Source organism: Ochotona curzoniae, unplaced genomic scaffold, assembly GCF_017591425.1.
Source record: "Ochotona curzoniae isolate NIBS_2020 unplaced genomic scaffold, NIBS_Ocur_1.0 contig_4148, whole genome shotgun sequence".
NCBI lineage: Eukaryota > Metazoa > Chordata > Mammalia > Lagomorpha > Ochotonidae > Ochotona > Ochotona curzoniae.
Window position 1 is genome coordinate 5,540,430 of NW_024466146.1, and position 16,316 is coordinate 5,556,745.

Below are 16,316 nucleotides of genomic sequence, written 5' to 3' on the forward strand. Positions count from 1 at the left end.
TTTCCAATCAAAATAAATAAATCTTAAAAAAATAAACATTATTTTCATAGTAGTACTTTATATCAGTTTGGGGTACAAGTATGGTGGGGCTACTGATACTGAGCAGTTCACTACACAACTTCAAAGAAACCAAGCAATGCGAGTCACGTTTTAGTAGATTTCAACTAGATCTCTATACCAAGCTGGAAGAGAAAAGCAGCACAGAAAGGTAAAATGTACATTTACAGGGTAGAATAATATTTTAACTTTTTAATGACTTATTTGAAATATAGAGCTACAGAGGAGAGAGAAATTTTCTATCTTCTTGTTTACTCCCCCAGATGGCTGCAAAAGCTGGGGACAGGTCAGACGAAAGTCAGAAGCCAGAGGCTTCTTCTGGCTCTCCCACAAGGGTGACAGGGACCCGAGATCTTGGAAAATCTTTTGCTGCTTTTGCAGGGACATTCACAGCGAACTGGAATACAAACGGAGCAGCTGGAACTGGAACGGGTGCCCACATGATATGCCAGTGTCACAGGCAGCCATTCTACCCACTACACCACAACGCTAACCCCAAAACAATACCAGCTTTTACTTATGCAAAAAAAAATCTTTTTTTTTAATTTACTTATTTTATTGGAAAAGCAGATCATATTTAGGGAGCGAAGGAGAGACAGAGAAAATCTTCCATTGTACTCTTCAAATGGCCACAATGGTCAGAGTTGAACCAATCCAAAGCCAGGAGCCAGGAGCCTCTTCCGGGTCTCCCACAGGGGTGCAGGGTCCCAAGGCTTTGGGTCATCCTCTACTGTTTTCCCAGGCCACAAACGGCAACCTGGATGGGAGCAGCCAGGACACGAAACGGCACCCATATGGGATCCCGGCCCTTGTGAGGTGAGGATTTAGCCATTGAGCCACCATGTTTGGCCCAAAATGCCAGTTTTACTCCCATTTGGTAGTAGAATTGACATGCTGCCCAGGTTTTCATTCTCTTTTCCTTTTGTCTCTCGCCCACTTGCACTGTGACCCTGAGGCACTGCCGTCCCAGAGCTTCCGGCTTGACGAAGGCCAGTTCTCAACTGGGCCTTGGTCACTACTCAGCGCCGTGCCCTTGCACGTACTGACGGATCTCGCTCTGAATAACTGAGGCTTCCCTGGAGACACGGCAGCCAACTCGCCCTCCTTCCCACCCCTGCCTCTTCCGCTCCCCGAGAGTGGGAGAGGGTCCTGGAAAGCACTCCACTCAGTGTATCCCCAGGAAACCTGACCTGCACCATCACTCCAAAACCCAGAGTCGGGCCAGGCACGGTGGCCTAGCAGCTAAAGTCCTCGCCTTGAACGCTCCAGGATCCCATATAGGCGCCGGTTCTAATCCCGGCAGCTCTACTTCCCATCCAGCTCCCTGCTTGTGGCCTGGGAAAGCAGGCGAGGACTGCCCAATGCTTTGGTACTCTGCACCCATATGGAAGACCTGGAGGAAGTTCCTGGCTCCTGGCTCCGAATCAGCACAGCACCGGCCGCTGCGCTTACTTGGGGAGTGAATCATCAGACGGAAGATCTTCCTCTCTGTCTCTCCTCCTCTCTTTATATCTGAGTTTGCAATAAAAATAAATAAATCTTTCATTAAAAAAAAAAACTCTTCTTTTCAGAGAATTCAAAATCTGGACTAAATCCTCTATTTCTTAGAATGTTTACAACTGACCAGACTTGTCCTCACCAAAGCAAGTTCTAAAAATTTCTGGAGCAGACTGTCATGATGTCAACAGTGAAACTGACAAGAGGGAGAAGCCCCGGATACAGAAACCACAGAATACAAAGGCTCATCCTCTCCTTTAATGTTCACGAAGGTTCCGAGGGCATGAACTATGAGAAGACATCATGGTGGGATGAGGCGCTGCGTGGCTTTCAATCTTCTAACCTTTCCGTACAAGGTGGTCCCAGGTTATGGCTGCAATTCCAGGGTGGGCCTTTGGTGGACATTCACAATGCTGCTACGCTTGCAAGTTGCAACCAACTATAACTCCTCCTTCTGGCTGCTCTTCTGTGCTTTGTAAATATGAACGTCTTTTTCAGGATCATAGTGAACCTGACTCACAGAAAACTGCCGTTGCAGCATCGCTAAGAAGCGGCTGTCACGTTCGTAGCGAATCCGGCAGGCGAGCAGGATCACGCTGCGCTCACTGCAGAGGTGGTCCAGGGTTTGAAGAAGGTCTGTGAATGTTTCTTCTAAGTAGATGATGTCGGCTCCAAGTATCAGGTCGAACTCTCCAGGCGAAAAACTCGCCAAGTTCTGTCCCCAAGTCAGCTCCTTCACAACAGCCTTGGGCTGGACGTGGGGAGGTAAGTTGGCTTCAACGTTTGCCTTCAGAAACTCTAAGGCTACTTTTCGATCTGTGATAGTCACTTGAGCACCTACAAGGTGGGATTAAAGAGAAGGCAATGCGCAAGTCAGCACAATTCAACAGTGAAGCACAGGGCAGAGCTAACGCTCGCTCGCCTGCTGGGCTCCTACGCGTTTGCGAACTGCTGCCAAAGATGAGCACAATGCCAGGAGCATCTCCATCACTGGCTGTGTGCACAAAGTGAGCCTTCAGGCACGGGCCTCTCGGATACACCTGCCATACGCTGCAGCTGTGCCTGTAAAGTGCAGTCACCCAGGGAAGGGGCTGGCACTCCTGAGCTCTGCAAGCACAGCTCATCTGCCCAAGGTGGGCATCTCTCGCAACACATCTTCACACATTAAGCTGCCATCCTCATGTCGGTAGATCTTGGGCGTGGGGGGGGGGGAACGGGGGCGGGAATAGAATCCAAGAATGAAGATGTAGGAGCAGACAGCAAAAAGCTGTTTTGATGAAGTCTAAAAAAAGACATCACCAAAGAGACAGACAGGCTACCACGAGAAAGATGCACTTAGCCCAACAGTTAAAACAGTGCCTAGGTTCAATTCCTGGCTCTGGCTACAGACTCCTCTGCTTGCAGAATTCAGAAGAGCTGAAGGCAGCCCCTAATTCCTGCCTCCTGCTAATTCAGGCCCTAAGAGGCAGCAGAGATGACCACATATTAGGCTCCTGCCAACTAGCTTCAGCCCAGCCCAGCCCAGGCCCCTGTAGGCATTTTGGGAGTGAAAAAGTGGATGGGATCTTGCTTTCTGCCATGTGTCCGTCGCTCAAAGAAATCTGAAAAGAAATGTTTCATTTATTATTATTATTATTTTTTTAAATGTAATTATTTTAATTGGAAAGGCAGATCAGATTTACAGAGAGGAGACAGAAAACACCTTCCAAAGCCAGGAGCCAGGAGCCTCCTCAGCATCTCCCACGCGGGTGCAGGGTCCCAAGGCCTTGAGCCACCCTCCACTGCCTTCCCAGGCCGCAAGCAGGGAGCTGGACGGGAAGTGGAGCTGCCGGGACATGAACCTGGGCCCATACAGGATGCCAGTGCTTGCAAGGAGAAGATCTCAGCCACTGAGTCTTCATGTTGGACCCAGGGATTTTTTAACTAGTAAGAAATCCCTGTTTTTAAAGCACTCAGTATCTGTTTATATAATATGTATACAAGGCCACTTCAGTTTGTGGAAAAATGAAACATGAGCTTATTTTAGCACAGAAAATTTGTTTTGAAATCCATGCATGGGGTTTTCATAACACACATTTCCAAGTATTTGGGGGAAAAATAAGGGGGGGAATTATTTTAAAATATCAGTTAAGTTGCTAGATCATGTTTAATGTTATGTTTCTACTTATCAAGGCAATTTAGCTTTCTCAATCAGTTGGACAGGCTATGGGTGGGAGCTAGAAGGCCTAATTCTTTCGAACCAATGTGGGTGAAAAGAGACTGAGCAGAAGTTATTACGTCTGGGTGAAGCACCTGTCAATGGTGTGCACTGAGACACCTCACCTACACGGCAGCAACACCATCATGCATCACCGCCTCTAGTGTGGACCCCAGAAATTCTGAGATGCACAACCACCGCACAAAATCTTCTGCGTGCTTCTTCAATTTATAATTGTCACGGGGGTTCCCCACAGGACTCCCGACTATTCGTGCCATGTCAGTGGTAGCCTGTACCCACTACTAACGCACCCCCGTGTGTAATGCATCTTGCCAGTTACAGTTGCCAGGGTGATGAAAATTCAAGCTGCTCGAATGCACGGGCCTGGACCTTCCACTGGACCATTCACCACCTGACAGTGTGTTCCCCAGAAAGCAGAATTCAATAGTTTTCAGGTCTTCTGATAATAAGAGATTTTCTAACCTGACTTAGCACTTCAGCTCTGCATTTCCTAACAGTTCACAGAGCACCTGGCTGACGAGACTGGAGTGCTTGTGCATCTTACCATCACCTCTGCGTCCACTTTACCTTCCCTAATGCCTGCCTCAGGGATGCCAGGGGCTATTTCACCTGCCAGGTGTTCCACAAGTCCAACAGGATCTAATGTACGTGGCCATTCTCCTGGAACATCCAATTCATCATCTCTACCGATACATGAGCGGCTGCCATCAGCCATGGGACAAAGCCCACTCCATCCGTCTCACAATCAGAACAGGCAGTAAGTTGACCTTCTGAAAGCAAAATATCAGTATATGTGCTGGTAAAACAGGTTAAACAGGGTGGGAGAGGAATGAAGTAGCAAAGACACAACAAATGATAGGAAGTAAAGGAGAAAAGAGAAGTTGAACATCAGGCAGATAGAGAAGGCCTCACTGACAAGGTGAGGTGGGTAAAAGTCTAAAGGGATGGACCAGTGCCACGGCATAGTGGGTAAAGCCACCTTTCCCAGCACTAGCATCCCATATCGGTACCAGTTCAAGTTCCAGCTGCTTCACTTCCAATCCAGCTCCCTGCTAATGTGCTTGGGAAAGCAGCAGAGGATAGTCCACGTGCTTGCACCCCTGCAACCACGTGGGAGACCTGGATGAAGCTTCTGGCTCCCAGCTTCAGACTCACCCAGTTCTGGCTGAGGCCAGTTGGGGAATGAACCAGAAGACGGAAGATTTCTCTGTAAGCACACCCTTCCCAATCCCTGCAGGCTCACCACACAGGTGTTCAGCCCCAAACATCACAGCCCGGCTGAGGGAGCTTTGCTTCTTTAAAGAGGAGCATGTAGAGTGTCTTACATTCTTCTAAGCTAGCCAGTGCCTTGGGTTTGGTTTGTTTTTTCCTCGCAGCTTTGGGGAGAAGCAGACCCCACGTATGTTCTCTACCATCCCACAGTCCTGGCCTGGCTGCTGGAACAGCCCAGCAGGTGCTTCTGTCTTGTGGATACATTTGCTGAGTTTGGTATTTCGAACATAACCATGCCAGAGGCAGTTATTCCTTCTGTAGGCTGTCCTTTTGTGACGTAAGCAGCTGCTGATCATCAATGCCCAGATCTCTGGCTCACTTATATTCCCTTTGCAATTGCTGAGAAACTTCTACAAAGAGAGGCTTTTCTCCATCGCTGTGCTGTTACTCATTTGGTATAGGGACCAGCAGAATGAGGTGGGATACCCCTGGCCTCCCCAGCCCCTTGCATACACCACAGTCAGTTTCTCCACATCTTCAGAGACACAACAAGCTGGGTTTATTCTGTGGTATGAGCTTTTGGATTAAACATACGCAAGGCAGTTTCAGGTAACCACAAACTGCGCCCTTTGCCAGTGTCCTCCGACACGATCTTGGTCATCTGTGAGAGCTGGCTTGCTCTCTGGCGTTCCAGAGAGCAGATCCCAGGGTCACCTGCCACCCACTGAGAAACAGTCACCGGAGCAACTTCTCCCTTCACCTAAGGAGAGGGGAAGCCAGGGACTGGCACAATGACTCAATCGGCTAATCCTCTATCTGCAAGTGCCGGGATCCCATATGGGCACCAGTTCATGTCCCGGTTGCTCCACTTCCCATCCAGCTCCCTGTGTGTGGCCTGAGAAAGCAGTAGAGGATGGCCCAGGGCCTTGGGATCCTGCATCCACGTGAGACTCTGAAGAGATTCCCAGCTTCAGATCAGATCAGCTCTGGCCATTGCACCTTTTGGAGAGTGAACTACTGGATGGAAGATAATTCTGTCTCTCCTTTTCTCTGTAAATCTGCCTTTCCAATAAAAATAAATTAATCTTTTAAAAAATTGGGAAAGTAACCCAATGTGCATGGTCACGAGAACTTGGTGGGGCGTGATGGGGGGAGGACACAGCTCAACAGGAGCCCTGTTTGAGTGGAGGGTCAGGCTCTAAGCTCTGGCCAGTGCAGGCACCAGACAGGCCAGGCTTCCTGCCCGTGGCATCAGAAACAAAGGAAACTTCTGAAGTGAATCAGTATTCTCCAAGAAGAAATGGCATCGGCCTGGAGAAAGGGTGGAGGAAGAAGGCCTAGAGCAAAATGTGAATGAGTCAGCTAGCAGAGGGAAGGCTGACTGTGCAGCAGCACTGAGCACCCCCGGAGGGGCCTGAGGAGTCTGGAGTGAGGACGGGCAAGAGCGCCTCTGCCAGCCTAGCTCAGCTGCACAGGCACCGCAGGGACAGGCAGCCACACATGTAACCTGCGTCGTTGTCAGTTCAGGGAAGCAAGGAAGGGCGGAGAACAATAGGGCAAGATTCACACTGAGGAAGGGAGAAGCACTGACGTGGAGCACGACAGTGGAAACTGACCCCACGAGACCACACAGCCCGCAGTCACTCGGCAATGGAAGAAGAACACGTAAACACAGGTCACCACTTTTACTCCTGTAAAGATATCAGTGTTGTGATTTCTCCAAGGAGTCAAGCACGCATGTCATGCTACAGACACGTGGTGTGCAAGAATGCTCCTACCCAGGAGATAGAGCAGTAGCTCAACAAGCTAATCCTCCACCTTGCAGCACTGGAGTCCCAAATGGGCCCTGTTCCATATCCTGACTGCCCTACTTCCCATCCAGGTCACTGCTTGGGGCCTGGGAAAGCAGTAGAGGATGGCCCAAAGTCTTGGGACCCTGCACCCATGTGAGAGACCCAGAAGAAGCTCCTGGCTGCAGATCAGTTCAGCTCCAGCTGTTGCAAGCATCTGGAACCAGTGGATAAAAGACACTCTCCCTCTCTCTCTTTTTCTCTCTCTCTTTCTGCCCTTGCGTGTGGTGTCTTCTCTATATAAATTTGCCTTTCAAATAAAATAATCTTTCAAAAAATGTTCCTACCCAGAGCTCAGTCTCCCAAGGGAGAGACACGTGCAAGAGCATGATGCAGAATGAGAAAGAAAATATCAGGAACACGGGTGTGACCGGAAACCACATGCTCACACTGAAGAGACTCCCTTAAGGGGAGCAGAGGTCAAGGAATGACTCCCCCAGAGGGGAGCTCCGGGCTTACCCGAGGATGATGTGGCATGAACCAGGAGGAAGGAGCAACGCAAAGCACAGCAGGCAGGCCAGAGGAAGGCTGAATGGGATCCCAGGGCATGGCCAACAAGGGAGGGATTTAAGACAGGCCTAGAAACCCCGAGACCCGCAACAGCTCACTGACCCCAACACCTGGCAGGGCCACCTGGCAGATGGCTGAGAACATGGGTTGGAAGAGACCAACCAGGGGCCGATAGCCGGGTGGGGAGGAGCGCACTCTCCAGCCAGACAGCGGGAGCAGACAGAAGCACGCTCAACAAAGAGCTAAAGATGGAATGAGCAACACCTGTCGATTCGCACAGCACCTGCAGCTGGGGACGGATCTGACCAGGCAACCAGACTCACCAGTGGCTGTGCAGGCTGGTGTGGGTGTTGGACTGAACCGGACCCGGTACTGGCTGGCACATGCAAGAAGTCAAATCTGGGGTCACCCCAGGTGAGATTTCTTGGGGGACTCCCCAACTGGAACAGTGGACTCTGATCACAGAGAAGATCATAAAATTTGTTAGCTGACCTGGACCACATGCATGTGTCAGGACTGGGCCTCCTCGATTGCTGATGCCTATGCAGAGGATGGCATGCCCAGGTGCACACTGGGGACAAGACAGCCAGCTCATTTACACCTGCAGAGGATGCTGCGTGCCATGTCAGAAGATGGAACACAGAACGGGTCGGACAGCTCCCCTGGCTGTTTGGCAGCAAGCGTCCGGGATGCACTCTGTCAGCCAATGGACTCTGGAAGGATTTTTCTCAACCTTGGAGCAATGAAACCCACAGTGTCTCAGAACTCAAGCGATAACCTTGGGTGCTGCTCTCCACTTCGGGGTTTCTAAGATGACATCAAGTAGACATCACCCCACACTCAAACAGGGGAAAAGGAAAACCGGAAGCATTTGTTCTACCCACCTTCCCCCATACCTCAACCCTCCCTATCCTAATCAGTGGTCTTCATGGGCATGAATCCTTACCTGCTACGTAAACATCATCAAAATTACTTAGGAGTTGGCAAATAGCCCAGCGGCTAAAGTTCTCTCCTTGCACGCACCACAATCCCATATGGGTGCTGGTTCATGTCCCAGCTGCTCCACTTCCCTTTCTGCTCCCTGCCTGTGGCCTGGGAGTGCAGTGGAGCATGGCTGAAAGACATGGGACCCTGCACCCATGTGGGAGACCCAGAAGAAGCTCTAAGCTCCTGGCTTCAGATCAGCTCAGCTCCAGCCACTGTAGCTACTTGGGGAATGAACCAGAGGATGGAAGATCTTTCTGTCTCTCCTGCACTCTGTAAATCTGACTTTCCAATAAAAATAAATAAATCCTGAAAAAAAAAAGCATTTTTAAGAAGGGAACAATGAGCCTTGGCACAGTGCAGGAAGGCCATATGCCATGCTGGGGTGCCTGGTCTGAGTCCCACCTCCACTTCCAATTCCAGATTCCCTCTGCCGTGCACCCCGGGAGGCAGCAGGTGCTTGGCTCCCGACCACCCACCTGGGAGAGCTGCACTGACTTCCTAGCTCCCAGGCACTTGGAAGTGAACCAAGAGATGGCAGTTCCTTCCACCCTCCCCTCAAGCAACATTAAAAAACTCAAAGGGGAACAATCCAGCCCTTCGACATTTTGAAGTCACTACTTTTGCAGCTTCTATCTATAAAGAGATGAACTTTTTCTCACCTTCAGGCTTCAACTTCAAACTTTCTCCATACTAATGCTTTGTAGCGACTGCAAACAGCGTGAAGGTCACACTGCAGCGCCAAGAAATGCCGATGACATACGTTCACCACATCAGTCATACATGTATGTACGTGTGCACACTGACGCGCACGTGCAGACACAGACACACATAGTGAGAGAACCATGAGGAAGCGTGACTGGAAAGAAATATGCCAAGGGCCTGGTGCGGCAGCCTAGTGGCTAAAGTCCTCGCCTTGCACGTGTCAGGATCCTATACGGGCGCCGGTTCTAATCCCAGCAGCACCTCTTCCCATCCAGCTCTCTGCTTGTGGCCTGGGAAAGCAGATGGGAACAGCCCAAAGTCTTGGGATCCTGCATTCATGTGGGAAACCCGGAAGAAGCTCCTGGCTCCTGGCTTCGGATCGGCATAGCTCTGGCCATTGTAGCCACTTGGGAAGTGAATCACTAGATGAAAGACCTGGCTCCTGGCTTCAGATCAGCTCAGCTCTGGCTGCTCTGGCCACTTGGGCATTGAGTCAAAGGACAGAAGATCTTCCTATCTAAGTCTTCTCCTCTCTGTATATCTGACTTTCCATTAAAAAATAAAATCTTTAAATATATATAAATCTTTTTTTTTTAGATTTATTTTTATTATTTTTTTTTTATTGGAAAGGTGGATATACAGAGAGGAGAGACAGAGAGGAAGATCTTCCGTCCGATGATTCACTCCCCAAGTGAGCGCAACGGCCGTTACTATGCCAATCCGAAGTCAGGAGCCTCTTCCGGGTCTCCCATGCGGGTGCAGGGTCCGAAAGCTTTGGGCCGTCCTTGACTGCCTTCCCGGGCCACAGGCAGGGAGCTGGAAGGGAAGCGGGGCTGCCGGGATTAGAACCGGCGCCCATATGGGATCCCGGGGGTGCAAGGCGAGGACCTCAACCACTGCGCCACCGCACCGGGCCCAATATGTATAAATCTTAAAAAAAAAAAAAGTCTGTGGGGAAGGCAGGGTACACTGGGCTGGGACACACCACCCTGGTCCCTAGGTTGGAGGGCTGCAGATTGCCCAGGAAACAGGGTCATGGGGTATGATGCAGTGGGAGTGGCTAAGGGAATGTCTGACAGCGAAGGAATGACTTCAAGGGTCTTTCACGAATCAGACCACTGCATTCACAGCCAGCAAGGGAGCTGAGACAGAGTAGTTTAAAAAGGAGGGAAACGAGAGGGCATGCCTGGGTCAGGCCAAGGCACCTGCCCACATGGGAGACCTGGGCTGGTCTAAATAGCATCACCCGCCATGCACTGGTGCATGTTAAAGCTGGGGTTGGGGGGCATGCCTATCTGGGTTAGGCCACAGCACCTGCTTGCAAGTGCTGGAGCAGGCTGTGGGCCAGGTGAGGCTAGGCCGCAACACCCACCAGAAAGCAAGAGAACTGGATCTGGGGGCAGACTCTCTAGGGGACTTGTGGGCTCACCTCTGCAGGACCGCAGCACCCCCTGGTTTATACGGAGAGTAATGACAGGCTGAGCTGAAAGGAGGCTGAGGTGCACCAGGCTGCAGCACCCACCGGGACATGCCAAGGCCAGGACTCAGGGCAGATGATACCAAACAGGGTGGAACACCCCCCAGCACACAGGAGATCTGGGGCTGGGAGTCGGCCTGGTAGGGAAACTTGTTAGATTGCAGCTCCCATTGGTGAGCAAGAGGGCCAGGGCTGGGGCAGGTCAGGCTAAGCCAGGCTGGGCTGCAGCACCCATCAGCATATCTGTGAGCCGGATCTGGGGGCAGGGTGGGCTGAGCTAAGCTGCCACACCCATGAGTGTGCACAAGAACCAGATGGGATGCAGGACTGACCGGACTAGACCACAGCACACCCTGGCACATGTAAACCCTGGGGCTGGGGTGGGCCTGCTGGGGATTATTGGGGTCATCCCAACTAGGCTATGGCACCCACTAGTATGCATGAAGACTTAGCCTGCGACAGGCTAGGCCCATCAGTTCATGTGAGAGAGGAGGCTGGGGGCACAACTGACCAGGCAGCGGAAGCCACTGGTATATGCTTTGGCTGGTGCAGGTGACTGACCAAACCTGACCCTGCACTGGCTGGTGCATACAAGACCCAAGTCTGAGGTCACCCCAGATGATGCTCCTTTAGGGACTGTCTAACTCAAACCCCAGCCACAAGGAAATCATATCTGTGGTCCGACTTCGGAGTCTATGTGTTGGGACTGTGCCTCACTTGCCTGGCTTGTCCCTGTGCAGCCCAGATGCACACAGGAAATATGACAGCCAGCTCATCCAGGCCAGCTAATCAACATCGAGTACCTGGGCAGAGGTAGGAGAGCAGGAAGGTTGGAACCCCCTCCTGGCTAAGCTTCGCAGCACGTGCTTGGATCTGGGATGCACTCATGCGGACTTGGTCAGCCAACAGACCCTGGAAAGACTTTCTCAACCCTGGTGCGATGAAGCCGACAATGTCTCAGAACTACCAAAACCGCTCAAGTAACACCCTCGGAACACCCTTCCCGCACGTCAGGGTGTCAAGGTGTCATTAAATGACTGTCCCCCATCACCGGGTACTGAAGTAGTTCGACAGCAAGGAGTAGCAGCCGCTCCTTCCCACTCCCACCTCGTGATGCAGAAGAAAAAAAAGAAACATTCTCCTACCCACCCACCTTCCTCCATACCATGACCCTCCTCACCTTAACCTCAGACCCACAAGAGCATGCATCCTTCAACTACGTAAACAATATTAAAAACAAAACTTAATATAATAATTCCTAGAAAAGTGAAATTCATTAAAAAAAAAAGAAGAAGAAGAAGAAAACTGAAAACCTCAGGTGATACGCAGCACACGTGACCAGGCGTAAGGTCAGCTGCGGGACCAGGCAGGCCTTACGGGATGTTGCCTTACACAGAGGGAAACCTAAACCAACCTACTGACACTTCTCCTTTCATCGCCTCCCCTGCAAATGCTCCCTGCCAAATTTTGGCAAGGCTACACCTAAGCAGACAAAAAGGACCCTGGAAACAGAAACGAGCAGCCAGAAAAAGAGAACCAAAGAGGAAACGGAGCAGGTCTTGGAGTGTCTACAGACCCTGGGATGAGTTCCCAGTGCTGTGGAAGCCCAGATCTTCACACCAACGTGTGACTTGAACACACCTGAGGGCCTGACGGACAGGCAGGCTCTCGGAGCCTCCCCCAGAGCTGCCACATCGGACACTGCAGGTGGACAAGAGCCCTACGGGACAGCATGAAGCGAGGGTATCTTAGAAGCTTGTCTATGCTCATCATTGGACAGACCAGCCAGAACAAGGGGAGTCAGAAATTATAGAAAAAAGTCAACGAAGACTAATAAAAATAAAAATGAGACATCAAAGTGCTCCAGGCCTAAATTAATGCCCGTTTATCAATCCCACCTTCAACACCCACCCTCCCTGCAAAAGAACAAATCCTTAGATTTAGAACTGTCTGCTGTCCATGCCATTTTTGTCCTAGAAGACCGCGGCTGGCCCACCTGCCCCAGGGGAGGAAAAGCAGCACGCTTGGCAACAGGCCATCCACTCCGACTCTGCCCAGGAGTAGCTCTGCCCTGGATGGCTCTGGCCACCTGAAACTAATAAAAAATTATCCTCCTTGAAATCCAAGCTGCGTTAGGTCAGTCTGTCATCACACATGAGAAATACGAATATCAAAACAAACAAACAAAAAAACTGTTTTCCTGGAGTTAAAAGTACCAGGGCTAGGCCCAGTACAGTAGCCTAGTGGCTGAAGTCCTTGCCTTGCACATGCCAGGATCCCACATGGACACCAGTTCACACCCTGGCTGTTCCACTTCCCTTCCAGCTCCCTGCCTGTGGCCTGGGAAAGCAGTAGGGAACAGTCCAAAGCCTTGGGACCCTGCACCCGCATGGGAGACCCAGAAGAAACCAGTGGATGGAAGATCCTTCTTTCTGTCTCTCCTTCTCTCTGTAAATTTGACTTGCCAATAAAAAAATAAATGAATCTTAAAAACAAAATAAAAAGAGAGAGTACCAGGGCCCACAACTCTTGAATACAAGGGAAAGACACCAACCTATTAAGGGGAAAATGACAGGGAATTTTGTGCAGGAAAACAGCCAATGCCCCCTGTGAGTCCTGCTCACCAGGGAGAGGGCAGTGCCTCTCACTCACCCAGCAGGGCAGCCACTATGCCCACCAGCCCGGTGCCAGCTCCCAACTCCACAGCCGAGCAGCCCCGGAGCTCCACCGCTCCCATCTCCAGATACGTGGAAAGTACGACAGCCTGAGACAAAACACAGGGTGGTCACAATTATATCAACAATCGCTCTGGCTTCTGCAGGGCTGCAGGTCCTAAGCATGGGCAGCAAAGGACCAGGCACACAGACACTCCCCGCCCACTACACACACACACACCCAGGAGCTCAGCTGCTCTGGCCCCAGGCCACCTATCCTAGGGCAAGCACAAAGCATTCCCCAAGTGTAAGTGGAAGGTTTACAAGATAACCTGGAAGAACTGGCATGCACACAATGTGACTTTGGTGAAGGGAAGGCTAGTTACTAAGGGAAGGCAAACCCACCATGACCTAACATGGGCAAAGCAGCACAGGAAGTCTGTAACCTGAGATGCATCTCACACCAGCACTGTCCACGGGGGCTCCTCCCGAGATGCATCCCGCACTGGCACTGTCCACGGGGGCTCCTCCCGAGATACATCCCACACCGGCACTGTCCACGGGGGCTCTCCGGCATACAGGTGGGGCAGAAGGCTTAAGTGCCAAAGTTTCCAATAACTTGCTGTGTGAGTTAGAGACCCTACACAAAGGAAGGGCTGACATGGTGGTATAGCAGGTTAACTCTCTAGCTATGGAGAGCAGCATCTCCGATGGACACTGGCTGGAGTCTCAGCTGCTCCACTTCAGACCCAGCTTCCTGCTAATGGCCTGGGAGAGCACTGGAGGATGGCACAAGTGCTTGGGGACCTTGGCCCACATGGGAGAATGGGAGGAGGCTCCTGACTCCTGGCTCCAGACTAGCGCAGCTCTGATCATTGCAGAGTGAACCAGGGGTTAGACAATCTCTTTTATCTCCCTCTCTTTCACTCTTTTAATAAAATAAGTAAACACATTTTAAAAGCCTCCATGTTATCGAAACTTTTCACTGTACACCCCTGGAGCAGAGCTGACACACACACCCAGGAGCTCAGCTGCTCTGGTCACTCTTGTGTTTTTGGCACTTGCCACCCCTTGTCATTATTCATAATTTGTGATGGGATTTCTCAAAGTGCTGCTACTGGCAAGCCACTTCTCTTCCCTCAGCTTTCACGTGGGCACCTTCAAAAGGCAATGCAGTGGGGACCCAGGATTGGCAAGATGACAGCGACCCGGGTGACAGGGGGAGGAACATGCTCTAAAATGGAGGTGCCGACGTTTGCCCCCGAACAAACTGAAATCCCGTGCCTTCAACAGGTGCAGCGTATGCTGAATTATACCCCCCAATAAAGCTGTGGGTTTTATTTTTAAAAAGACCAGTCTTCAATAATCCAGTACTGACATTTCAACTCCCCTCCCTTCCCTTCCCCCAAGGCTTACTCACCGCATCCCATACCACTGCTGCGACCCCCAGGTGCCTCCAGTCCTGTCGGATCTGGATCGTGTGGTTTGCGAAGGAGAAGGTGGTGAGCGGCTTGTGGAATTTCTGGAGCCCCACTCCTGCGGTGTCATAGGGCACCAAGGCCATGGCGCTAGCTCTTCAATCACACCTGCCACGCAAAAGAATCCAGGGTGATACACAAGCCACAATGTGCATTTTCTCTCAGGCCCAACTTGGTAACCTAGTCGTGAAAGTCCTCACCTTACAAGCGCCCCGGGATCCCATATGGGCACTGGCCCCTACAGCTCCTTGCCTGTGGCCTGGGAAAGCAGCAGAGGATAGCCCAAAGCCTTGGGACCCTGCACCCATGTGGGAGACCTGGAAGAGGTTCCTGGTTCCCAGCTTTGGATTGGCACAGCACCGGCCATTGCGCTGACTTGGGGAGTGAATTATTGGACGGATGGAGGATTTTCCTCTCTGTGTCTCCCCCTTTCTGTATATCTGACTTTGTAATAAAAATAAATAAATCTTCTTTTTAAAAAAAAGATTGATTTACAAAATCGAAGAAAACAGTGGGGAAATCTGTCTAACCTCTTTGGTACAGCATGTTTTGGAAGCCTTATTGGAAGTGAGATGTGACTTTGGGTTCCAGCCAAAAAAACACCCCAAGAGCGGTCGAGCCCTGGCACGGTGGCCTGCGCACGCCAACCGGCCACTCCCGGAGCCGCAGCAGCTGCCCAGCGGCGCCCAGGACCACGTAGGCCCCGGACCGGCAGCGCGTCTGTCTGCAGATGCGCAGCTGGCCGCTGGGCGGCTCGCGCTCTCCGTAGTTTTGATCTCGCGGCTAAACCCGGGCGTTTTACTGTGACAACACTGGCCTGAAGCTGCGCTCGGGCTGGCTGCGAACCGACTGGTTATTCTACCTTCTCTTGCCGGCCGGATAGAACACTGTCCACCCTGCTCCGCTACGGCTGGATTCCGAGCCGCCAGCGGACACACCCAGAGGCCACCGCTCGGGCGCCTCCCCGAACCCCTTTCCCCCAAACCTGCACCGCCCCCAGCCCCCACAGGCTAGCGGGGCCCTTCTTTCCTGCCGATCCCAGCACTCCAGGAACGGTTAGGGGTCAGGGTGGGAATCCGGAGCAGGGTCCTGCAGGTCACCCGCTGCGCCCTGGGCGGAAAGCACGCGCGAACAAGCGCCGGCGCAACCCCAGGATCCCGAGGCGCAGCCACGCGGCTACTTACGGCTCGGGAGGCGGCGCCGCGTCGGGCGAGCCACGCTGGCCCTGCCCCACGGGTGACCACGCAACCGCCGGCCTTAAAGAGCCCCCCGGGAGGCGGGCGCAGGCGGGCGGCGCCCGCCCCGAGACACGCGTTTCCGGTGCTGCCCACCCTGTCTCGGCGGCGGGGCAGGTGCTCGCGGCGCCCTGGGGGCGGAGTCGCGGGCCAGCCGAGCGGGCAGTCTGGGGAACCGGGCTGGGTACCGGAGCCTGGCCGCGGGAAGCTGCTGCTTCGACCGCCAAGGGAAGTGGGAGCGTAGCGAGCGAGGGGCGCTCTGGCCGAGGCGACCAGGAAGCCATCAGCTGGGTGCGGGTGGACACGCTCCGTGCTCTTGCTCTCGCGCTCGCTGGTGTGGTTTGCCTTTTCGTTTTAAACGTGGTCGGCGGGTGAGAAAGTTTACTCCAAAGAATGCGTGGTGGTCCCTTCCTCTCCATGTCCCCAAAGTGAGGTAAGC

The 16,316-nt window shown here is 52.2% G+C and overlaps 1 protein-coding gene across 2 annotated transcripts; it reads right to left on the reverse strand.

Moving 5' to 3' along the window:
• Window positions 1-1,590: 1,590 nt before the first annotated feature.
• Window positions 1,591-15,897, reverse strand: METTL21A (methyltransferase like 21A). Of its 2 annotated transcripts, XM_040984408.1 has the most exons (4): window positions 15,827-15,897; window positions 14,585-14,750; window positions 13,163-13,274; window positions 1,591-2,391 (listed from the first exon to the last, which is right to left on the reverse strand). In XM_040984408.1, exons 2-4 carry the CDS (start codon window positions 14,726-14,728, stop codon window positions 1,994-1,996), a joined length of 654 nt encoding a protein of 217 aa, XP_040840342.1. In that variant the 5' UTR covers window positions 14,729-14,750; window positions 15,827-15,897; the 3' UTR covers window positions 1,591-1,993. The 2 variants fall into 2 exon arrangements, with proteins under 2 accessions (XP_040840342.1, XP_040840341.1); XM_040984407.1 differs by lacking the exon at window positions 15,827-15,897 and having other exon boundaries at window positions 14,585-14,841.
• Between the last annotated feature and the right edge of the window lie 419 nt (window positions 15,898-16,316).

Excerpts from the sequence above, each read along its gene's own strand:
- METTL21A (XM_040984408.1), bottom strand. The coding sequence starts at position 14,728 with ATGGCCTTGGTGCCCTATGACACCGCAGGAGTGGGGCTCCAGAAATTC. Across the intron at positions 13,275-14,584 it reads CAGCAGTGGTATGGGATGCG|GCTGTCGTACTTTCCACGTA; the intron begins GTGAGTAAGCCT and ends GTTTTGTCTCAG. Across the intron at positions 2,392-13,162 it reads CATAGTGGCTGCCCTGCTGG|GTGCTCAAGTGACTATCACA; the intron begins GTGAGTGAGAGG and ends CCCACCTTGTAG.